Source organism: Tiliqua scincoides, chromosome 1, assembly GCF_035046505.1.
Source record: "Tiliqua scincoides isolate rTilSci1 chromosome 1, rTilSci1.hap2, whole genome shotgun sequence".
NCBI classification, from domain to species: Eukaryota; Metazoa; Chordata; class Lepidosauria; order Squamata; family Scincidae; genus Tiliqua; species Tiliqua scincoides.
In genome coordinates this window covers 241,378,199-241,402,813 of record NC_089821.1, presented here as the reverse complement: position 1 = coordinate 241,402,813, position 24,615 = coordinate 241,378,199, and the positions used below count along the sequence as shown (strand labels likewise).

Here is a 24,615-nt window from a genome sequence, read left to right as displayed (position 1 = left end):
CTGAGTAGACCTACATAGGCATGGGGTCTGTGTCAGCTTAACCCAGGATCCTCACCTTTCTCTTTTTCCTCCCCCTTCAAAAAAGAAAAAAAGTGATTCTTGATGGCTTTGTCTCCAAAAATTGATTAAAAATAAAAAAATCCCCATTCCTTTTCAGCCATCCCTTTTTCCTCCTGCCTCCTTTTTTTTTAGGGGGGGGGGTACTCTGTTGGCTGCTATTGTAAGACAAAAGGCACAATCCTAGCTAGGTCTACTCAGAAGTAAGTCCTATTGTGTTCAGTGGGACTTACTCCAGGAAAGTGGGGTTAGGATTCCAGCCAAACAGTCTCTGGGTCTCAGTTTGCATCAGTTTGCAATTAGCAGATACACACAAAACAAAGTCTTCCCCTCCCCCAGCAGATTCATCACTTCCCCCCTTCCTTTCCAAAACCCTCCAGGTGTGCTGCTAACAAACTCAAGGCACAATCCTAACCAGGTCTACTCAGAAGTAGCTCCTATTTTGTTCAATGGGGCCTTCTCTCAGGTACGTGTGGTTAGGATTGCAGCCTCAGAGTGCTGGCAGCCTTGTTTCTAGTGTATAATTATAACACCTTCATCCCCATTTTGGGGGTAACTGAGGTGAGGTGTTGTAATGGGAAGCCGTGGCTACAAGGATCAGGGGAGGCGCAAGCCGGAAAAGTTCAAGAACCACTGCACTAATGGAATCAAAGCTTTTCAATGCAAAATGGAGTCTCTGCTATGCACATACTAAGGGTGTAGAAGGGATTGATCTGAACAGCTTGGGGTGAACCTCTGTTAGGCTGGTGTAAATATCGTTAGAACAAAGCAAATTATAATTCATTTCAGTGGAGGAATGATTTATAATTCATCATCATACAACATGGTGCTATAGCAATAGAACCATCTAACCTGGCTCTGCCTTATTAGAGCTCTATAACAGGATAAATGTCCACTAGTCCAAATCATACAGTCCTGTGAATAAAAGAGTAATTGTAATAGAAACTAGGACAACTGAGATAGTAAACTAATTTTTCACATGTAAATAGTATATGAGGTTATTCTGAATATTATCCTTTTTTATCTCTCTTTTAAGCAGTTAATTGAATTGCAATTACTACTTTATGTCATTTTTCTGTTAATTATGTTAAGATCTGACTGGGTTTTTAAAATAAATAAATAAATCCAGCATTAAGGTTGAATTAAGGGGGGGGGGGCTGCTACTAATCCAACTAGGCATCAATCCAGTGCAATCAGGACTGCTATTATATGAAGACATTCGTATCTTACTTCTCTGTCTTGTTTGGTGAGAATGAAGAAATGGTAGATTGCATTGAATTCATTAGGAATCATTGCCTTTTTTATATTGTAAGAAATACCATTTACTCATTGTAAGTATAATGTACAGTCTGTTTGCAAATACAATATTTCATTGTCTGAAAAGTTTACAAAAATAGCAGTGTTTCCTTACTGCATTGTATTACAAACTTTTTTGTTTTCCAGTGGCCTATTAGATGCCTTGGGAACCTCACAAGTAGGGTATAAGTGTGATGAACACTCATACTTTTATTTCAAGCATTTGTAGAGGTGTTCTTAAATGTTTTTAATTTTTTGCAGATTTTCTTCCCCCAAGGAAAAAGTGCAGAAAGTGGTGTTATGTCTTTTTATTCCATTTTTATAAATTATAATTACTATTATTGATTTAAAAGTGTAGTAGGTAGGTAATTTAGGTGGTATAGTGTGAGCAAATGCAGCCATAGTCACTACACAGGTGTTAGAAAATGGTTTTATTTTTTTCACAGATTTTGGGTTTTTTTGTTTTGTTTTTTACAAAAAGGAGAAGTGTACAATGTATTTTTATTTTGTTATCACTGAAAAATCACACTTTTAAGCATTTGTTATTGGGACTCACACTGTCTCTGAACATGAATGTTTCACTTAGTTTTTATGGCTGTCATCAGCAAGTCCACTTGTTTTGCATTTCAAAGAAAAATGAATAAAATAAAAAGTGGTTCAGATGCTACTGTGAACAATGGTAATGAAAAGCCACGGAGACTTCCAAGAGAATGAACAGGGTCAAACTACCCTGCATCTCCCCCAGAGAACACCATTGGTCAGGCCAACCAAGTGAATTTCAGACCAAAGCCTGGTCTAAAACCAGACTGAAATTTGTTTTTCCCTGACTCACCAGTTGTAGACCAGTCATAGAGCTTAAACTGATGTGCTGTTTTTCCATGTTTGTTCATTTTAAAGATTTTTACAAATTTTTGCATTGTAAGTCACCTTGAGCAGTCCTGTAGACTCAAAAATTATATTAACAAAATATATAAGCCCATAATATATCGATACATATAAATGTACTGTGGAATAATGTCTCCTCTGCTTTGAATTTGTCAAAAAACAGATAAAACAGTGTAAATATTCTTCTTTCTTTTTGTTCCTCTTATTTTTTTCTGCAGATCTTGGCAAATAGTAACTTTTGACAGACAAGCTGCATCTTTTATCAGAATTGTTGGAACTCACAACACAGCAAATGAGGTAACTTAATATATGAAAGTCTGTTGTAAGATTGACCTGATTGAGTGTTTATTTAAGGCTGCCAAAGGTTAGCTTATTTGTTACTTCTGTTGTGATAACCTAGTAAAGGAGACAAATACTGTACAGTTGGGCATTTTTATCTACAGGGGATCCCTTCTAGGACCCCCTTTGTTTATGGGAATCCACAGATCCATGAATCCCGGCCACTTCTGGTTTGCTCATCAAACCAGACATGACTTTCTGAGGTCTCCAGGAGGCCTTCTAACACCCATAGAGACTGTGGAAGCTTCCGCAGGTACCAGAAGACCTGCCAGAGGCCTAAAAAAGACACATCTGGTTTGACAATCAAACCAGAAGTAGTTTTCCCTTGTATCCACCACATCCGCGCTGAGTCAAATCCGCAGATTCTGTCAGATCCACAGAAACTTAAGTCACATTGTACACTGATTAATATATAGGGGATATATTGGTGTCAATAAATGTTTCTCCTCAACTGTGTGTACCAATTTATTTATAATGTCTCATATTAGGTGGGCCTTCACTAGAAAATCACTCAAGTAGACTATGGTTACAGTTTCATGCGTAGTTATGAAAGTGATTGATTCAATTATTCTAATGCAGTGGTTCTCAAATTGTAGGTTGTGACACATCAGTGGGTCATACAACCTGATTTTTTTATGGGTCATGTGCCTGCTGCTACCAGGAAGCTGCAGGACAATATGGCAAGTGACCCACTTCATTGGTCAGTCCAAAAATTGGGGTTTTGCCCTAAGGCTTCCTGATCTAAAACATGGGTTGTGACCCAGTGGTGGGTGCAACCCAGCCAGTGAAGCCCACGACCCACCACAGATGACTAGATTGGTTACAAAGCTCAGGAGATTGGGAACAGCTGTTCTAGTGAATTGGAATTTCAACATGGGTCTATAAATGAGAAAAAACAATCAATGCTTGGTTTTCTAAAGAACGTATGTATGAATGGTACCATTCTGCATAAAATGTTGAAATCAAATAATTAGCCAATCAGTGATCACTTCACAGTGTGACTGGCAAAAGTGGCTTCTTCATTTATTTGTTTTCTTCTTCCAAAAGTCCTATTAAATATGTGAATATTTAATATAAGTATTCAATGTTTTTATGAAAATACTATATTCAAAATATTAGTCACAGATAAAATAATCTAACAAATTTGCCTGTTTCAAATTACACTCTCACTCTGCAAAGTCACAAGTTTATAGTAGTTTTACCAACACTATTTGTCCTTCATATTTAGGGCACATGCTTTACATACAGAGGGTTGCTTTACATACAGTGATGACTTTGGCCTAGTGCACTGATTCCCAACCTGTGGTCCAGGGACTCTGAGAAGTGGTCCGCGAGGTCTCAGGAAAAATAATCACCTTTGCTTGCACAGGAAGATACTGGATCAATCTCCTGTGAACCACCAAAGAGGCAAAGAATGGACTGCCCACAGCCACAACCATTGAAGTGTCCACTGTGGCTGTAGGCAGGCCATTCTCTCTCCTCTCCAAAAGTTCATGGGGGAGTGCTTGGGAGTTGAATCACCAGAGAGGGTGGAGACCAGACTCTCCACTGCCACAAGTGGTTCATGACAATTCCAATTTTTGCCTCAGTGGTCCACAGGCTTCTAAAGGTTGGGAACCACTGGCCTAGTGCATATTCAAACCTTGATCTCTCAGGGTCAGGGCCCAGCACTGTAGTCATGACTGCAGTGGCTTTACTAATGAGCTAACAATTGCTACCTATCTCCTGCAGCCACAGCTGGAACAAAGTGTTAGTATTTATAAGTAAATAGTTCCAGAATCATTGTCTTGGGATATACTGTCTTTGGGACAATCCTGATCCTCTAATCAGTTTCTTTCTACAATACTTGCCTTTGTATAATGCTGGAATCTTGACCTTTACCCTTATATGAAGATATGAAAATTTAAAAGAAATTTAAATTTCTTTTAAAATCAGAAGGAAAAAAAATGAACTTTTAGGGTCGAAGAAAATGTTTTAACTTTTTTCTCACATCAGAAAAAAACTGAAACTTTTAAAGCCAACACAAATCTATTACATTTTGCTAAAACAGGAAGAAATGTTGAAGTATTTAAAGTTATATCAAAAAATTTTTAGTATTGATATTATTATACTGGAAGAGGTCCTCAAATGCAAAAGTGCTTGGACCCAGGAGAGTCATAATGCCGCCCTAGGCATCATCACATTCTAAATCTTATTTATCAGGACTCTGTTCAGTCACTCTTGTGTGCATCCCACTAATTTTCTGTAGGATCTGAGCAGTATATCTTTTCAGGAATGCATCCATTGGATTTTGTTAATAGTGTGATTTTCTCAGCTGCACTGGATATTATTAACAGCCAAGTTCTGCTTTCACATAATGAAAGAGCTTTAGGCAACACAAGTCACAATGCTTGCTATCCTATTTTTGTCCTATGAACAGATGTTCATATCCACATACAGGCTAGGCTGAAAGCTAGAGAAAAAGAAGACTGAAATGAATTCATGGGCTCAAGAGCCTAAAGATCAAGGGTCTTATATAACCCTTTAAAAAAAAACAAATCTAGTAAAGTTACTGAGTTTTCACGAACTGTGTGTTAGAACTGGAAATAAAGATCTTTATGTAGGTTAGCATAGTTATACCTGTCAGTCATATAGATGATCTTTTTACCAAAAGGAAGCTGATATATTTTATTCTTGTAAAAAGTGAATTATGTCATATCACAAAATAAATAATAGCACCATTAAAGTAGAAGCCACAAATGCAAGTAGGTAAATTATTCATCCCTTTTAAACTGTCTGTGCATGCATGTGCTTCTTTTCCCTCTTGCCACAAACCAGGGGCCTAAAGCAGCACTTTAGCCTGTTGACATCTTATATGTGAGCAGATTAATGTCTCTGAAGCCAGGAATATTACATGTTCCTGCATATATATTTCATGCAATGAGGAAGTATAAAGAAGACCATAAACTGGACTTAGTGATGGCCTTGGAATAGAATTATTCTTGCTGTTTGTCTGCAGCAACATTTCTGTTATTTTCCTGACAGAGTAATAAACCATTTAGATTATTAAGTGCATAATCAGTATTTAGAGCTGGTAAGAGGTTATTTTTCCAAACATGTTTCATATGCTGTGTATTCTAGGACTTGTTCCCCTTGTTTGTTTGTTTTTCCTCCACTTAATACGCTTAGATACAATGTCCCTCTGTATTTACAGTTTGTAGCAATTAGGATCATGATAATCATTACAGTAGATCAGAACAGTGTTTCACTTGGAGTTCAGCATCCTGTCACCAGCAGTGATCATTATCAAATGCTTCAGTGAATATGGAAGTAAATTCACAGTAGACAATTACAGGATAGCCTGCTGCTAGGAAAAGTGTTCTCATAATCCCCCATTTGTGGTGAAATTAAGCCCTAATAGCCTTTTGAATGATACATTAATGTTTCAACTTTTCAATGATATATGCAGAGTGTGTTGTACGTTTTTCATGCAGTGTTTAATAGATAGATTGAAATTTATCACAGATAATACAGTACTCTTAACCTAGATAGGATCAGTCATCACTGAGGAACTTTGTTAACATTCCAGCCATTTTGTGGAGCTACTTTTCTATGCATCTCAGACTGCAGCTATAACATTTAAAGGTACATAGGTGGATGGATGGCACTGGTTGTGCCATCTGGTCTTTAACATGAAGTCATTGTCTCTGTCCAGGACCATGGCCTATGATTATGTGTTTATGGCCTGTAGAATTGACCCTACTCAAGTAGTTGTGAATCTCATATCGCCTACTGCCCGAAGCGCACAGATCAGGCTCTTCACATTGTCAGCCACCAGACTAGACTTGCAGCCTAATCCTATCCTACCACCACTGCCATGCCGCCAGACTACCCGCTGCATCCTGCAGGGGGCAGTCTTGGAAGCCTCCTCAAGGTAAGAGAACATTTGTTCCCTTGCCCAGGGGTAAGCCTTCGCCCTGATGGGTCTACTTGGACCTGCTCCAGCGATTTTGCTGGCTGGAAAAGGAGATAGGAAGCTGGTGGAGCTGCCAGAGCTGATACTGCCTCTTTCTCGGTCTTGACTCCAACCTATCCTACTCTCTGCTTCATTCCTCCACTCCCCATATTGCCTGCTGACCGTCTACTCCAGGGGTGTCAAACATAAGGCCCAGGGACCAGATGCGGCCTGTGGAAGCTTTTTATACAGCCCTCAGGCTCTCAGCTGCTGAGCCATGCTGAGGTGTTACTGCTGAAAGGGAAGCCCGCTTGAAAATTGAGCTCTCCCTTATCTTGAATATGATCAAAATATGTATATTTTCTCTTCTATCATTTGCAGTTAATGAGTTCCCAAGTGAGAAAAAGTGCTTATTTTTGGTCATGACCTGTTTAATGACATCACTTCCTGCCTAATGACATCACTTTTGGCCCTCAGCAGATATTATGAATGCAATTCGGCCCTCAGTATGAAATGAGTTTGACACCCCTGGTCTACTCCCTATACCAACTTACTGGTGCTACGGCTTCTCTGGAACGAGCTTCGCTCGTTACTTGTGGCAGCAGCCTGGCTGTGCAAAGTGTGCAGATTTTTTCATGAATTCATTTCATAATGGTTTCATTTCTGCATGATTTTAGCTGCATTTTAATTGCCGAATTTTGATTATTGTGCTCTTTATGAGTTTGGTTTTGATTCTGATTGTTAGCTGTCTTAAGTTGCCTGTAGCAAAAAGTCAGAGGTACAACTTTTAAAAAGTTCAACTTTTTAAAAAATCAATTTTATTGATTAAATAGTTAAAATGTTGATGGTGAACTAAAAATTCTTTAATCAGTTGTCAGTCCCAACAAACTCTACCACATTTCAAAACCACAGAGTTACATCTATAATAAACCAACACCAACTGCAATATGTCAGGAAAGTGTTTTGTAAAAATTCCTTCTGGCATAGTGTAAATATATATATATATATATTGGCAACCTTCAGTCTCGAAAGACTATGGTATCGCGCTCTGAAAGGTGGTTCTGGCACAGCGTCTAGTGTGGCTGAAAAGGCCAATTCGGGAGTGACAATCCCTTCCACACCGGGAGCAAGTGCAGTCTGTCCCTGGTCTGTCTCCCTGGCTATGGGCCTTCCTTCTTTGCCTCTTAGCCTCAGACTGTTGGCAAAGTGTCTCTTCAAACTGGGAAAGGCCATGCTGCACAGCCTGCCTCCAAGCGGGCCGCTCAGAGGCCAGGGTTTCCCACTTGTTGAGGTCCATCCCTAAGGCCTTCAGATCCCTCTTGCAGATGTCCTTGTATCGCAGCTGTGGTCTACCTGTAGGGCGCTTTCCTTGCACGAGTTCTCCATAGAGGAGATCCTTTGGGATCCGGCCATCATCCATTCTCACGACATGACCAAGCCAATGCAGGCGTCTCTGTTTCAGCAGTGAATACATGCTAGGGATTCCAGCACGTTCCAGGACTGTGTTGTTTGGAACTTTGTCCTGCCAGGTGATGCCGAGGATGCGTCGGAGGCAGCGCATGTGGAAAGCGCTCAGTTTCCTCTCCTGTTGTGAGCGAAGAGTCCATGACTCGCTGCAGTACAGAAGTGTACTCAGGACGCAAGCTCTGTAGACCTGGATCTTGGTATGTTCCGTCAGCTTCTTGTTGGACCAGACTCTCTTTGTGAGTCTGGAAAACGTGGTAGCTGCTTTACCGATGCGCTTGTTTAGCTCGGCATCGAGAGAATGAGTGTCGGAGATCGTTGAGCCAAGGTACACAAAGTCATGGACAACCTCCAGTTCATGCTCAGAGATTGTAATGCAGGGAGGTGAGTCCACATCCTGAACCATGACCTGTGTTTTCTTCAGGCTGATTGTCAGTCCAAAATCTTGGCAGGCCTTGCTAAAACGATCCATGAGCTGCTGGAGATCTTTGGCAGAGTGGGTAGTGACAGCTGCATCGTCGGCAAAGAGGAAGTCACGCAGACATTTCAGCTGGACTTTGGATTTTGCTCTCAGTCTGGAGAGGTTGAAGAGCTTTCCGTCTGATCTGGTCCGGAGATAGATGCCTTCTGTTGCAGTTCCAAAGGCCTGCTTCAGCAGGACAGCGAAGAAAATCCCAAACAAGGTTGGTGCAAGAACACAGCCCTGCTTCACTCCGCTTCGGATGTCAAAAGGGTCTGATGTGGAGCCATCGAAGACAACAGTGCCCTTCATGTCCTTGTGGAAGGATCTGATGATGCTGAGGAGCCTGGGTGGACATCCAATCTTGGGGAGAATCTTGAAGAGGCCGTCTCTGCTGACCAGGTAGAAAGCCTTTGTGAGATCTATGAAGGCTATAAAGAGTGGCTGTCGTTGTTCCCTGCATTTCTCCTGCAGTTGTCTAAGGGAGAATACCATATCAGTGGTGGACCTGTTGGCTCGGAATCCACACTGCGATTCTGGATAGACGCTCTCTGCAAGTACCTGGAGCCTCTTTAGTACAACTCGGGCAAACAGCTTTCCTACAACGCTAAGGAGAGAGATGCCGCGGTAGTTGTTGCAGTCACCCCTGTCACCTTTGTTCTTGTACAGCGTGATGATGTTTGCATCCCTCATGTCTTGAGGTACTCCACCTTCTCTCCAGCAGAGACAGAGGATTTCATGCAGCTCAGCGACGATGATCTCTTTGCAGCATTTTAGGACTTCAGCAGGGATGCTGTCTTTTCCAGGTGCCTTGCCAAAGGCAAGGGAGTCCAGGGCCACGTGAAGTTCTTCTAGGGTTGGTTCACTGTCAAGCTCTTCCAGCACAGGCAGGCACTCAATGTTGTTCAGTGCTTCTTCGGTGACTACATTTTCTCTGGAATATAGCTCAGAGTAGTGCTGCACCCAGCGTTCCATCTGCTGCGCCCGATCCTGGATGACCTCGCCTGTGGCAGACTTCAGAGGGGCAATTTTCTTCTGTGTTGGACCTAGGGCCTGCTTGATACCATCATACATCCCCTTGATGTTGCCCGTGTTGCCTGAGTGTAAATGGTACATTGGAAAATAAACTTGAGGATGATACAAAAAACATGACTCCTGACTATTTCAGAATTAGCATTCTATATAAACTGTGATAAGAAATCCTGTAGGAGTTTGTCAAAAAATGGTAGAATAAGTAGTGTATGCGATAAATATAAACATAACTGCTAAATGAATTCAAGGCATATGAAAGAGTATATAAGTACTAACAATTTTTAAAAAGAGAAAAGTACTAGATTGAGACAGAAGCAGTATTGTTCAAGACAGTGCTTACAGCATAAAGGCAAACATTGGGTGAATCCCAATGCATGTGTTCTTTTGCTTAACTGTGAGCCCAATCCTAAACAGTGCACACCAGCTCACTGCTAGCGTGCACTGTCGCAAGCATGGTGTAGAGTCCTCAGCACTGGCCCAGCTCCAAAATCGCTGGGCTAGTGCTGGTAGAAAGCTGGTGCTCTGCTAATTGGCAGTCACCTGAACCACCAGGTAGCAGAGAGATAGGTGTGGGTGGAAGGAGGGCAGGACTGGAGGAGCTCAGATCCTGAGCTCCGTATCAGGCCCTGCAGCCCAACACGCTGTCCAACTTTGCGGCAGCTCCAGAGCTGCCATAGAATCAAGTAGCCCCATTGCAGGGCTGCTTCCTTTACTTGGGGGAAGGGAATGAATGTCCCCTTCTCTCAAGGAGGCAGCGATGGCTGCCCAGGGTGTGTTGGATGCCGCAGCAGCCATTTTCACCGCCATGACAGCTCCGCGCTCCGGGCAAATCAGGATTGGGCTGTGAGTCCATTGAAGGGTTTATCTGAGTGTACCCATGTTTCTATTACATAATATTTAATTATTATTATTGTTATTGTGTTGTTGTTGTTGTTAAGAAAAATCAAATGACTAATGGTTCCCTGTCCCAAAAGGGCTCACAATCTAAAAAGATGCAAAAGAGCACCAGCCATTGGAACAGACACTGCTGGGGTGAGGTGGGCCAGTTACAATACTTAGCATTTTATATGAATTGTGTGCTGCTTTTTCTGATAGCAACACAGATATTTCAGCTAAAGCAGATCAGGGGAACCAACCCAAGATGACTTTCAATTTATTGACTTTGGCTTCCACCAAAAAGTAACACATTTCGGAAGAACATGAAGAAAATCCTAGAAATCAAATGGAAACCAAAGAGGAAAGTGAAACAATATGATCAATGGTATGTTAAAAGTGTCCCTGCCATCTAGTGTAAGGTAAATAAGAATGGAAGAATAAAGCCAAATGTGAATCTATTCTCTGGTGCTAAATACAATTTGAGAGTATAGGTGAGATGCTGTCATCAAGTGACAACAGATTAGAGAAGAGGAATAAAGAAATGCCTGTGAAGAAAAGAACCATTTCAGAAGTAATGAGAACTGTTCTAAAAATACAAAAAGTACTAGCAACTACTAAGTAAAGTTGCATTAGCTTTATGCATAAGGAGATTGTTAGAAGCTCCATAAAATACTCCTAAAACATAATGAAATAAAGATCACAACATTCATGAAGACAGATGAGAGGCAGATGGCAGAAGGAGACATTCATTTCCCAAAGGAGACTGATAAAATACTGAAAATCATGCTGAGCAGGTGATCAAGAAATCAGAGCATCCAAAAGGCTAGAAAACTTGATTTGATCAAACTGAAAAGACCAGAGAAATAAGATAATGTTCATATTCTATAGCCATCTTCAAACATTTTGGAAAACAAGAAGGCTGCACCAGACTGGTGGGAAACACATTTTATACCTCCCATTGAGTAAGTCAGTTAAAAAAATATTGAAGTACCTTATTCAAAACGACAGGTGACACCCAGAAGGCAGTGAACTATATAAAAACGGAAGTGTTTAAGTTTTTAATGGTCAACAACTAGCACTCTACAGAAAAGATATTAATAGGAACTCTGTGCATAGATCTCTAAAAAAAGACTTCCAAGTGTCCAAAAATATATGCATATGTATTTGTCTTCTATAAGCCATGTATTCAAATGTTGATAAAGTTACTGCAAAACGTCCTCCATCCTCAGTCCATTGAAGAGTAGTGGGGGGAAGGGAACTTGCTGGTGAGGGAACGTAAATCTTTCCAATTTACGTCCTTTAGCTACAGTAGGGATACAAAGAATCCATTTCCACTGTCCTCCAGATAGTTTCCGTGAATAAGGTAGATAATTAAAAGGAGCGTAAGCATTTGCAAATGCCAATGTAGTACAGAATTAATACAGCAGATAACTGCACCCCAAAAGGATTTTATCACTATGCAGGACCACATCATGTGCCTAAGAGCCCAATGGTATGCTGCCCTGGAGCCGCATGGTCAGGAATGTAAAGCAAGACTCTATGTGGCCTCCCTTGACTTGAAGGATGCCTTTGATTCTGTTGACAGAGAGCTTACTTGGATTAAACTTGCTAGTATGGGGATTGACAAAAGATTATTACCATTAATTAAGACCTTTCACTTTAATACGTTGTGTAAGGTCAGATGCTCTTGAAGTGCAAACTTAACACACCCTATTGCTATTAATAAAGGGCTGTGTTCTGGCTCCCACGTTGTTTATTCTGTTTTTAAACAATTTAGCCTGATTCTAAAGGTGGCATATAGCCATTGCCTGAAACTTGGTGCAGGTCAAGTGCCATTATTGCTGTATGCTGACGATGCAGCTCTTCTTTCCTGCACCCGAATTGGCTTAAAATGTTTGCTCAACAACTCTATAGAGTATTTCACAGCCAACAAGTTACAGATTAATTACTCTAAATCTAAGATTATGGTTTTTGCCAATAACTGTTTTTAAATGGAAAGTTTTTAAATGGTTGTGTAAAGGCAATGAAATGGAACAGGTAAAGCATTTCAGGTACCTGGGTATTAACTTTCATTATATACATGGGCTTTCCATCATAATGCAGTTCAAAATGTATCCAAAAATACATCTTTAGCAATCACCTATTTTTTCTTTAACTAGGGAAGCAAATATGCTCTTTAAGGCTAAGTTCTCTCACAGGCTTTACGGTTCCTCTGTTTGGTATAAGGCTTTGGATCAGTCATTGAATGTATACAAACCTCCTTCCTGCAGAGGATATTGGGTTTACCTAGATGTGTTCCCTACTCTGTCTTGTGCCTTGAAGTGGGGTTTATTTGGGTGAAGACACTGGCATGGCTGAGATCATTAAAATTCTGGCTTGGGATCCTGCTCCTTCTGGTCTAATGCACCAACTCTTGCTTGATTCAGTCCTGCCTTTGGAGATTGCCAATGTATTGACAAAGCTTAAATCGATAGGGCTGGATACTGCAGGTTTAGGTATGATTGGCCTAGCTGAAGCATATAGGATTATCAGTGAAAGAATTACTGACACTGAATGACAGGAGCTGTTCACTGTTGCTAATACCATATGTTCTCCACTTTATTTACATATTCCAGTCAGCTTTGGAAAGCCAGCCTTTTTCTTGTATCATCTGTGGTGCCCACGGCTCACAGAGCATTCTCGCTTGCAAGGTACAATGCTTTTCCTTTGGCCTTATTAGCAGGCAGGTTTCCTTACTCAGAGAGGAGATACTCTTGTGGAATGGATTACGTGGAGTCTTTAGAACATATATTCTTAAATTGTCCACTACATGACGTGCTCTGTGAGAAATTTCTGGTCCCATTGCTAGTTGGGATGCAGGGTTGGGAGAATTCAATTATGCTCCAGCCTCTTCTATCCACACTAGAGCCTGAGGTCTTGGAAAAGATTGCACCCTTTGATTCTGAGGTTCTGGCAGGTCAGAATCCTGGGCCTTCTACCATCTTACTGTGAAATGATGGGTGGTTGATTATTGTATTCTTCTTTGTATTTTTTTCTCTGCTATTTATGCCAATAAAGGTTCTAAATCTTAAAAAAAAAAAATCTAGATGGCCACCGCTGTATCCTGTGGGGCCAGAACAGCAGTCGGAGGTCTCCTCAGAATAAGGGAACATTGGCTCCCTTACCCTGTGTAGCACCCCCACAGCTCCACTGGTGTGCTTGGACCTGCACCAGCAAAATCACTATTGCAGATTCAAGTAGCTCCTGTTGGGCTTTTAGGTATAGGAAGGTGGGATAGGATCCAGTAGCAGCCTCTGCTGCCATCCTTGCCCCTTCCTGGGCCTGAACTACCCTGCAGGCCACCCTCCCCCACCCAGAAACAACACCTTCCACTGTCCCCCTGACCTGAAACACCTTCCTGGTACTCAGCAGGACACTTACCAGGGAGTGTTCCTCCTGCTTCCACCACCAGCATGGAGGCCCAGCAGCGACTGGCCTCCCTAGCAGCACCTTGTCCCTCTCAGCTGCTGCACTGTGCCTTACAACATGTTTGCATCAGTTGTTGCCTGGGTAGCACACAAGTGAGCATTGCTGTCCAGGTGGAGGATCAGACCGATGCTTCAGGTACGCCACAATGCCAACCCCTTACTATGACGGTGTCATGGTTTCCATTAAATTCTAAGAATAATTATTTCCTGAATTAATCACAATTTAAGATCCACAGAGATTGCATTTATAGTGACTAAAGCCATTTTCCACAGTTAAGGCATTCTGAATCTATAGGCACAATCCTGATGTGGAGTTAGAGTGACTGGCCTGGGAGGGCCGTAAACATGCCGTAAGGAAGAAGCCTTGGGAAGAAACCAGGCTGGTGCTCCCAGAAGCGCCAGCCTGCGGAGGCTGATGGAAGCCTCCGCGCTGGCTTCCTCCCATTGCCTTGCGTCGGCTCATCTGAGCCGACGCAAGGATAAAAGGTAGGCGTGGGGAAGGCGGGGAGGAGGAAGGAGGGAGGTGTTCCTGGGCAGGGAGAGTGAGGCGGGGCTGGGATCAATTATGCCAGATCCCAACCCCTGTTCCTGGGGAGAACGGAGCAACTTCAAGCTGCTCTGCTCTCCTCGGACTTGTGCCACCTCCAGAGGTTTCCCCTTGCCTCTGGCTAAGCCGCTTATGGCCCCTATCCTGCACTGGATACAGCGCAAGCCTCCTGGCTTGCCTGTTCCAGTGCAGGATAGGATTGCGCCCTAAATTCCATATCTCTCAAAGGCTTTGAGTATCATATTTGTTAAGCAACTTCAAATACTTTATAAATTATAGGCTTCTTTTTCTCCATTGATTTCTTAACATGCGGGCAATTCAGAAACTGGTCATGCCACTGGACCAAATTTATGGCCCAGAAAAGTTCAGATGTCATTTAGGGCCAGGATTGAATGCTGACATTGCATGTCTTCTTTGAATGCACACTCTGCCTTCTTTCTTTAATGCACAAGGACAGAAAGGATTTTACCTGCGTCCCTGACTTGGATCATGATGCCCCAGCTGGTCTCATGGCTTGCTTAAGGCCCTCCTAGTGAGGTCCTGACAGAAGATGCAAACAGGGGCTTCCTATTTTGCAGTTCAGTCTCTTAGACTACACTGGACCAGCTCTGTTATTAATACTAATATATTTAATATTAAAATATTTTTTTTCTTGATTATCTTTTCATATTCTTCAGCTCGTGATTTAAGGAAGTTTCTAAAGGTACATGCTTCAACATTAAGAGCACTTCATCCATTCCTTGTGGCTTCCCATTTTTCTCTTTATGAAACACTTTTAAATTGGTTTCCCCCAGGCTCTTTGGTTGTTGGTTTATAATGGCAGTCTTAGTAATGCTCCTGATCGATCATTACCATCAGTGCCTCTTTCCATAATATTACTTAAGGCGTATCTCATTGGCGCAACTCTAATCTCTCTAGCCTTCTGCATATGATGTATGACTTGAGAAACCATTAAACCCTGAAAAGATCAAGAAATCTGTATTTGGAACAGTGTAGACAGTATTGAGCCTTAGCTTCTACCTTTATGAATCATGAATACACCTAATAGGTTTTGTGCCTGTAAATATTTGGGCTGCACTGAACAGTATCTTGAGGGCACCAAAAAATCCCTGCAATAATTCCAAAGGTACCTATTTCAGATGAGTAAGTGGCAGTTTGTAGTCACCCTACCCACTGCTGCTTTGGCACAGTTTGGTGGGATTCTCCCTCAGTGTATGACCCCAGCGATGTGGTAAGTGTGATGATACATCTCATCACACAGCCACTCTGCCTTCTGGCTTGGGAGCTGTGTTGCATTTGTTATTAACACCGCCTTTCCAAGCAAGTAATACATTCTAGATAACTTTTCAACACGATATTCAGTTTTCCTGAATTGTGTTGCAGATCATAGCAGCTGAAAAAATGACAACAGCTGTTGATTCAAAAAAAATCAAAAGTACAAGTAATTGCAGCATTTTGAGGAGTGTCTTTAATCACAGCAGCACAACCACATATGTGCAAATGTGGAAATCAGCTTGACAATTGAAGGAAATGTTATCATGTGAATATAGATAGATCTCTCCAAGAAAATGGAGAGGGAACAGCTGAGCAGTCAACAAAAGCAAACAAGAAGACTCTCTGAGGATTTTTGCAGTGGGAGGGCAATGAGAGAGCTCTCTCCCCTTCTTATATGTTTGTGTTGCTTTGTCAATGTGAAAGTAGCAATGTTTGGTGAACTACATTCACCACTTTCCCATGCAGTATTCCACTTCATAGAGCAGCCTTCCACAGGACCCATTTCTTTGTGACACCAGGGAACTCGAGGTCCTTGATCTTTTTTAAAATGTCTATTTGGAAGAGTACTAGTTGAGTATGGAGGTGAAGACAGATGTTCAGAGTTACAAAAACAGCATACCCATGTTGTTCCCTGGGCCTGCTTTTTGTCAGGAAAAACTGTCTTCTCACCTAAATTAAAACTACAAAACCATGTCCTTTAACTCCAGCACAGTTAGGTGTAGTAAGCTCTGCTGGCTTCGTGAGACTGAATTCAGACCTCTCAGGGAGAAGATATGGGAGCTAGAACAGACAGCGCAATGGAGATGCCTCTTTAACTGACAGTTGACACTTTTAAAGACAAATAGGGTTCTAGACTGCAGTAAAGAATAGATACAAAGGAAAGAATATTCTAATGGCCTTCTGAAAATATAAGTTAATGTGGTTTTGGCCTTCTCACTTTCTGAGATTGTGAAACGTAGCCTGGAAAAAGCCAACTAAAACTGTAGGAGGTTCTAATCAATATTAAAGAAGGTTCGAGAAAAGATTTTAGAGATAAGGAGTGAGTTGCAGATAAAGAGAAAATAGGAAGGCCAAAGCAAATTGATTGTTTAAAAAATTGCTCAGATACCATTTTGTCATTGCCTGTGTCACTCATTAAAGTTAATTGGCAAGACAGAGGAGCAGTTGTTATATTACTGTACAGTAGGATTTTGGAAAGAAGCATTAACTGTGAATTATTCATATTTTATGTGTGATTTACAGTCAGTTGAATTTTACGGATTATGAAATAAGTGCCTTAAGTGCAAATGAAATATAAACAAAAACAGCTTTTTAACAAGTCACTTTATAAGACAGATGGCCTGTTTGGTCAATACTTATATCCTCTGCAGGTTATTTTTTTCCATAGCCTTGGAGGGGTAAATCCTTTAACAACTAGTAGTGCTAGAAGTTTGTGAAACATTTGTTCACAATACAGTAATGGATGTGCCTGTATTTCAGGATATGATAAGGAAGGTCAATATTTCTGGGCTGACGGAAGCTGTTGTTTCTGTAGCATGCAGTACTCTATATTAAGGATAAACCACTGGTGGCCCCTGAGCTGCTCCTGCTTCTTGAGCAGTATCATCTGGTCCCCACTGAATTGCAGCTGTGGAGGTGGGACTTGACAGCAGTTCACTTTGAGGGCTGGTGGTGGTACTGACTCATCATCCTCTAAGAAACTCTCCAGTAAAACAAGTTACTGTGCTCTACATGTATTGTATGTTGATGGAACTAGATGGTTAAAAACTTCTCTGAACAATCACTACTTTGTGTATTAAAAACACATTTGTTCTGATTTGATTTGCATCATCTAGTCCATGTGTCTTCCCTCAAGACAGTGCTACTTTGGGAGTGATTGTATTTTTGGAGCAATCAAAGCACTCTATTTTGTATTTCAGAAAATGCCAGAGTTTCCCCAGATGACACATCCATTGTCATAGTCACATGGAATGTAGTTACACAAGTGTCATAGGCACAAAGTGGTTGTAATAATTAGTAATCCACAGATCAACTTCTTTCACCCCAAGCAGTCACAATCCATTAGTTGCTCAACCATGCTATGAATTATTGTGAAAGTTTTTTTCTATGTAAAAGGGGGGTTTTGAATGGTTTTTTTAGTTGTATTCCCTGCTGCACAATTTGTGAGAGAGCATGCCAACCACACATGACCTATGAATAGATCTCCTGACATTTTTAATTTTGATGAAAGCAGGCATGGGAACCCCAATTTGGATTGGGTCTGTGGTACAGATTCCTCAGTGTAAACTTCTTCCCTGAACCCCACCATTACAAAGAAGAAATCACACAAGCACAGTAGAAGCACCTTATATTTTCTCTTCTGTAGTTAATAACAACGCTGCAGGGAGGGGATAGATCTGCATTGGTGAATTAGAATGGGTGAGGGAAAGAATTAAATCCCCTCCCCCAATCCACATCAGTGGTTCTGTAACTGCTTTTGGCAAAAAGATATTGAGAGATTCATTCATGGATTGCCTGCATCGCATATTGCTTGGCCCTCAGTATTTCACTTACAGTATTTGTGTTAACAGATATAAATTCAAAGGTTTGAAATACACAATTGTATCTTTTGCTGCCCACTGCTAACCATGTTCATTCAGAAGTCCAAATGGAACTTCGGGCCCAATACAGAGCCCATACGCACCAGCTTACCACAGGTGCACACTGTCGCAAACGTGCCATAAGGCACATTTGTGAGCCTTACCGCAGGCCCAGCACCAGAACTAGCCCAGTGCAAGCTCGCACTGGGCCAGCTCCGGCACTGGGTCCACATTCTTCCACCAGGCAGTCACCCAAACTGCTTGGAGGTAGAGAGGTGAGTGGGAGTGTGGGGGGAGCCACAGAGAAGGCAGGAAGAGGGCAGGGAGGAGTCATCGTGGGGAGGAAGCAGGGAGAGATGGGGCAGGACTGGTGGAACTCAGCTTCACTGGATCCTGAGCCCCATTTCGGACCACATGATCCGACACGGAACTCTCTGATTCTACAGCAGCTCCAGAGCTGCCGTAGCTCCCTTGGCACTAAAATGGTCAAGGCACACTACCAGGTTTTTGACAATTGACAAGGCACACCATGCTGCCAGTGGGGGCTCACATCTCCCATTGGCCCTATTAATAAATGACCTTCCCCTAAATTCCTGTGGCACACCTGTGAACCACTCGTGGCACACCAGTGTGCCACGGCACAGTGGTTGAAAATGGCTCCTAGCATTTTAGTTGTAGCATCTTGGGGGTGGGGGGGGGAGATCTAATTTAGCTTGCCTCAGTATAAAATCAAGTTAAATGTTTCTAAAATCCTTGCATCAGGACACTGGTGACTCACAATCAGGACAATTACACATATGAATTCTAAAACATTTTGCTTTAGCATTTATAATCAAGTTAATTGCCACCAATTAGAATAGGTGTGAAATTTTGAAGCCATCACAACTAATTGCAAATCTCCCATTGAAATTAATGAGGTCAAGATTTCCCTCTAGATTAATGACAGCCCAGAAGAGTCATTAGCAACTGTATAATGCAAAAGGCCAGTAAGCAATTGCTTGTCAACCAAATCCTCTGAAAAACCAAAGATTCACATTTTTGAAGTGTGTCAGCACTGTGGCCAAAAGGTCATCTGATGTACTAAGAAATTCCTAGCTACACTCTTTTTGTAAATGGTGCTTAATACCTTGCAAAAATTGTATTTTTTGCTAAATGGTCTTCTAAGACCACACATGCATATTTGGGATATAGCTGATAGATTTGGGGGTGAGGAGAGGTTGAGTACAATTGTTCACTGTGCCTATTCTCAGTTTGCCTCCAAGATCCATAAATAATATTGCGCAACAGATGTAGGGTGGTGTGGGCTGAACACTCAAAATCCAATTCACATGGAATTTTGTTATGCAAAATAGTAAACCACATCATACCTTATTCTATTACATATGTGTTCTAACATTTAGTTTCTGCTGAAGCAGAAAAAGGAGAACCCAGGAAGCTTCACTGTGGATATGCTCTGGGGCAAAATGTACGCCTAGCAGATTCCCTTTTCTTTGACTCCCAATATATGCACAGTTGCTAAATAGTCAACAGAATTGTCACAGAAGAAGGTACCAACTTTTGCATGCCAGTGCTAGCTAGTCATTTTACTGAGACAAACATACAAAAACGTTTAATTCTGAAAAGTTCAGAATAAAATTCTGAAATTTTGTAAAAGCAAAAGGAAAAATACATTAACTGCACTTAATTAGTGAGAACCAACCTCCTGCAGAAGAGGAATCAGCATAAGCTGTGTCAATTGCTCTATATCAAAAACCAGATAAAAATTTAGTAAATAAAAAAACTTGAAAAACCAGTTTGCATAATGGACAAAAGTGGGTGGCTCTCTAGGCAGAGCAAACTGTGTTAAACAGTGAGGCTTCCTGACCATCAGGCCTGCTCCCCATGTTAATTTGCATTCTGCTTCTCTAAAGCTGGCCTTCTAAAAGTGAGAGAAAAACAGGGCATTGAGAATCACACCTGTGACCCTGAGGGCTAGGATGCCCCCCTTCCCTGCAGAAAAAGGAGGGGGGAGGACAGCAACCCAAATGGCGACTCAGGGGTCCCCCCACCAGGAATCAGGCGCAGAGAAGGACGGCTATAAGACCAGTTACTCTCCCTCCCACTGCCAGCCAAACCCCCCAAACCCCCACTGTTGGGGGGGGGGGAGTCTAACTACCGCTGGCTAGAGAGGAAACTGGCTGTCACACGCCCTCCTCTGTGTCTGCAGTGAAGGTCGCTGGCCTGGCAACACAGCCAGGTCAGGGAGCCTCCAAGCATGGGCTACAATCAAGCCTGGCTGAGCCTCACATTCCCTGCAGCCTCCTTGCAGGGAAAAAAGGTGGGAAGGAGGGAGCGCTTCTTCCCACCACGCTAGGGCTCTCCGCCAGCCAAGCCCCCCTAAAGCACATAGCTGCAGGAACAAGGGGGGCCCTGCAGTTATCTGGCTGGCTCCTGCGACCCTTCTCCTGCCCCCTCGGGTGGCGGTTAGGGGCACAGAATGGCATGTCTGTAATCCCAAGGCAGCAAAAATGGCTGCTGCCACCTGCTGCCTGGAGCTGAAGGAGACTCCAGAAGTAAAAGGCAGCTAAAATGACCACTGCAACCTGCTGCCTGGTGCTGAAAGAACCTACAGGAGCAAAACATGGGAAGCAGCGCAGCAGCAAATGGGCTGCTAGGGACTAAGCTGTCCCATGGGGAGGCTGGGCACCCCCCTCAATGAAAAAGAGATGCTGGCCTGCAAAGTAAGTTGGCAAAGAGGAAACCTCACCTGCTTCTCCAGAGGTGAAGGTCAGTCTGCGAAGCAAGGGGGAGCCCCTCCACTCAGGAAGCTTTGTCTGACCCGCCTATCCTGAGAGAAGGAGCTACCTGCCTTAGGAAGCCCTGCATGTTGGACAGCTCAGGATTGGGCTGCCCATCAATAACAGATTTAGTGGGAAATTCAGTGGAAAAGTGTGTATAGGGTTGCAGACTTAAGATGTCAGTCTTTACTATGAACCCCTCCTATATAATCCATTAAACATTTAGTTCTGACAAAATTATTGCCATTAAAAAAAAACTATATGCGTTGATTAGTTCTGCTTGCACTGACACTTTCATTTGATTGGTTTATATTCTCTTGTTTTTCAGGTGTTTCACTGTGTGCATTTTGAGTGCCCTGCCCAAACTGCTGCCCACAAGGAAGAAGGGAGTGAGGAAGATGTGGGCACCAGTGGGCAGCAGCTGATTTCCCGCCCACCTCGAGCTTCAAGCACTAGTTCTGTGCACTCCATCCCAGGATCCACCTCTCACTCATAAGATCACCAACCTTGCAAGGGGGCAGAGAACAGCGTTTGCAGCCCCAGTGCCATGATAAAATTGTTTACTAGCTTTTTGTGTGGGTACCTCTTCCTTCTCCAAAACAACAAAGGGGACCATAACTAGCAGCTGGGGACATTCAAATGGAAGAAGTTGTCCAAAGACGCAAGGGGGCTGCTTCACACTTTCAATTTTGTTCAAATCAGGCTGTTCTGCAGGAGAGGGAGAAAGAAAATAAGCTTTCCGTTTTCATCAAGTTTCCTATTTACACCCTACCTCTTTAACCAAACTCAGCAGGTAGAGCTGAAGGAAAAAATGCAAAAAGCCAAATCATACAGACATGCCATATGAACAGTAGGGATGACAGATTATTCCACAGACCTGCGGAAGGCATCTAGTTGGAAAAAGGCTTTTCCTGAAAATGTTCTTGGAAAATATGTCTACATATTATTATTATTATCCGTACCATATTTTTATTATTTAATTTATGTGTAATTCATATTTCTTTGTAAACTGCAAGCCGTTTTCAAACTGTGTGTGTATATGTTTATAGGTATGTTTCTTTGTTTGCCTTTTTTCCCCTCAGTTTTTATTGAAATATTTCCATGTTCACCATGCTTTATCACACAGATCTACAGTACTTGATACAGGCAGGCATGTGCTAATCTGACTCTATTACTCTGTTTGACAAGAAAAACCCCTTAAGGAGGTCATGAATTAAACAGTTCAATGGAAGGATTCTGTCTTGGACCTCTGACTATCTGAAACAAGTTACAAAATGTTCACTTCTTACCAGTTTTGTAAAACAGATTGTCAGGTTCCTAAATGTTGACTTTGTTCAAAATTATTAAATCATGCTGTAATTATATAATTATCAGTATAGATTTCTAAGTATCTTTTTTTGTTGGAAAACAGAAATCCCTCTGACTGCTGTTGTGTCAGCCAGATTTGATATTGATCAGAGATGGGAGTTCAGTGCTGGATATTTATAGCTTCATTTGTTTGGGGGGAGAAAGATTACATTTTTCCATTAGGGAATATATATATATATATATTTTAAAAAACCTTTTTAAGAAACTTTTCACATAATCTCCATAAATACAGATTTCAGTATTCTTGTTAGATTTGGTTTGTGTTTTAAATAATTTGCATCACACAGGACCTATCCTTTGCAAGAATCAGATTATTTACTGGATTATTCTGAAGGTTTTCACAGGCAGAATTCCCCAGCTCCAGTCCATGCAATTTCAGTTCTATCTTACTGCATTTGCGCAAGTGAAAATGGCTATGCATTTACACACAGATACTGATGTCATAGACCTATCTAATTTGGGGGGAGAAAGAAGAAAATCCATTTGTCTTCAAGTTTGTGATGTTGGAGAATGTGGCTGTGAATGATTTTTTTAAGTGGGGTAATGGTTTCATATAAACTGTTTTGACTGAAGTATCTATAAATAACATTGTCACACTGCTTAAACTAAGTGCTGCATTCTGCTAAACGCTGTTCATAATAAAAGTGGGGAAGAATAGATAGCAATACGGCTTCAGAGCGATAAAGAAAAAGGGGTTCTCATTTTTTTTACCTGACATGCCCTAACTTGATTCCCATTAAACAGTCTGCCTTCTGGGTGCAGCATCTTGCCCGACCCCCTAATTACATGGGGAGCTGCTCTTGGAATTTGACTGGAAGGTGTCAGTTGATGTGTCATAGTGCATGGTGCTGCACTATGGCTGAAAACAGGATGATTTGCGTTGTATAATTCCATGCCATTAGCCTTCTCTTTTCAAGGTAATGACATCATAAGGAAAGACAGGAGGTGAGCAATAAACAACATCTGGGCACATCCAACTAAACACTGCTGTTGGAAAAATTCCAGTTATTTTCCATGCAAACCCCATTCAGACAAATGAAGGATTGATGAATGCCTGGTTAACTGCATCCAAGGTTTATAGGCTGTAAACCAGTGGTTCCCAAACTTTTGAGCACCACAACCCACCTCATGCTCCATGATCGGTCACAACACAATGCTGAATTCTGCCCCCAAAAGCCTCACTTGGAGTTCCCGGCAGCTGCTTCTGGGTCATGCTGGCCAACAATCCACTCCATTGGCCTCTACGGTACTTAGAATGCCTCCTGAACACCACAGGAAGTCATTGAAGCAAACCAGAAGCAGCTTCCCGTCATGTCTGAAATGCATTCTGATGCTCACAGGGGCCAATGGAGTGGTTGTGGGCCAGCGCAACCCGGAAGCAGCCCCCAGGGATTCCAAGTAAGACTTTTGGCATAGATTTGAGCCATAACCCACCAGTGGGTCCCAGCTCACAGTTTGGGAAACACTGCTGTAAACAACAGGTGCTTTTTTTCTTTTAGATGAGCTTGGCTTTTTTGTTTGTTTCAGTGTGAATTTTCAACCTTTTCATTGTCTCATGAAAAGCTAATTGTGCACTTGGGAATATTATGGAGTGGCACAGAGGCGTCTTTTATAGGTGCCTCCATTTCCAGGGTTTATAGATAAGGAAACCCCAGCACAGATTCCTTCAGCCATGTATTATTGGAGTTATATGAGTTATGTAAGACTTAAAGCCACAGGAAAGTGACTTATACATTACTGTTGCAATATATAAACTGGCCCTTGAGCTTACCTCACTTTGACCTGACTGCAGTGTCTTTAATGAGAGGATGCATTGTCAACCATGAACAGGGCATTTTTGTCACCCCATAGGACTTAATTAATTAATTTTTCCACATTTTTATACCACCCTTCCTCTAAGGAGCTCAAGGTGGTGTACATGGTTCCTCTCCTTATTTTGTCCTCATAACAACCCTGTGAGGTAGACGAGACTGAGAGATAGTATAGTCATGACATAAAATTAATAATAATAATAATAATAATAATAATGGCCAGAAAATAAATGCAGTGAATATTTCCCCACAAGCAATGGATGAAATTCTGCATCAGCTGGTATATAACATGTTGGTATTATTTTTAAAAGATATGATTTCCAATATTTTGGTCAGTAGGGTGTCATCCCCCCTCCCACCAAGGAAGCTCTGGAGCTCTGCCGTGAGATGAAAAAGGTTGACAATCACTGTGCTAGAGAATGGAGTCCTGGCAACATGTATATGCAAA

The 24,615-nt window shown here is 42.0% G+C and overlaps 1 protein-coding gene across 3 annotated transcripts in view; it reads left to right on the top strand.

Moving 5' to 3' along the window:
- BTBD9 (BTB domain containing 9) overlaps positions 1 to 22,364 on the top strand; it is a 207,661-nt gene extending 185,297 nt beyond the window's left edge. For all 3 annotated transcript variants that reach the window (XM_066611621.1, XM_066611619.1, XM_066611620.1), the window contains 2 exons: positions 2,457 to 2,535; positions 21,317 to 22,364. In XM_066611621.1, coding sequence (XP_066467718.1) covers positions 2,457 to 2,535; positions 21,317 to 21,484 — 247 coding nt within the window. In that variant the 3' untranslated portion in view covers positions 21,485 to 22,364. The remainder of the gene's footprint in view (positions 1 to 2,456; positions 2,536 to 21,316) is intronic.
- Positions 22,365 to 24,615: the final 2,251 nt, after the last annotated feature.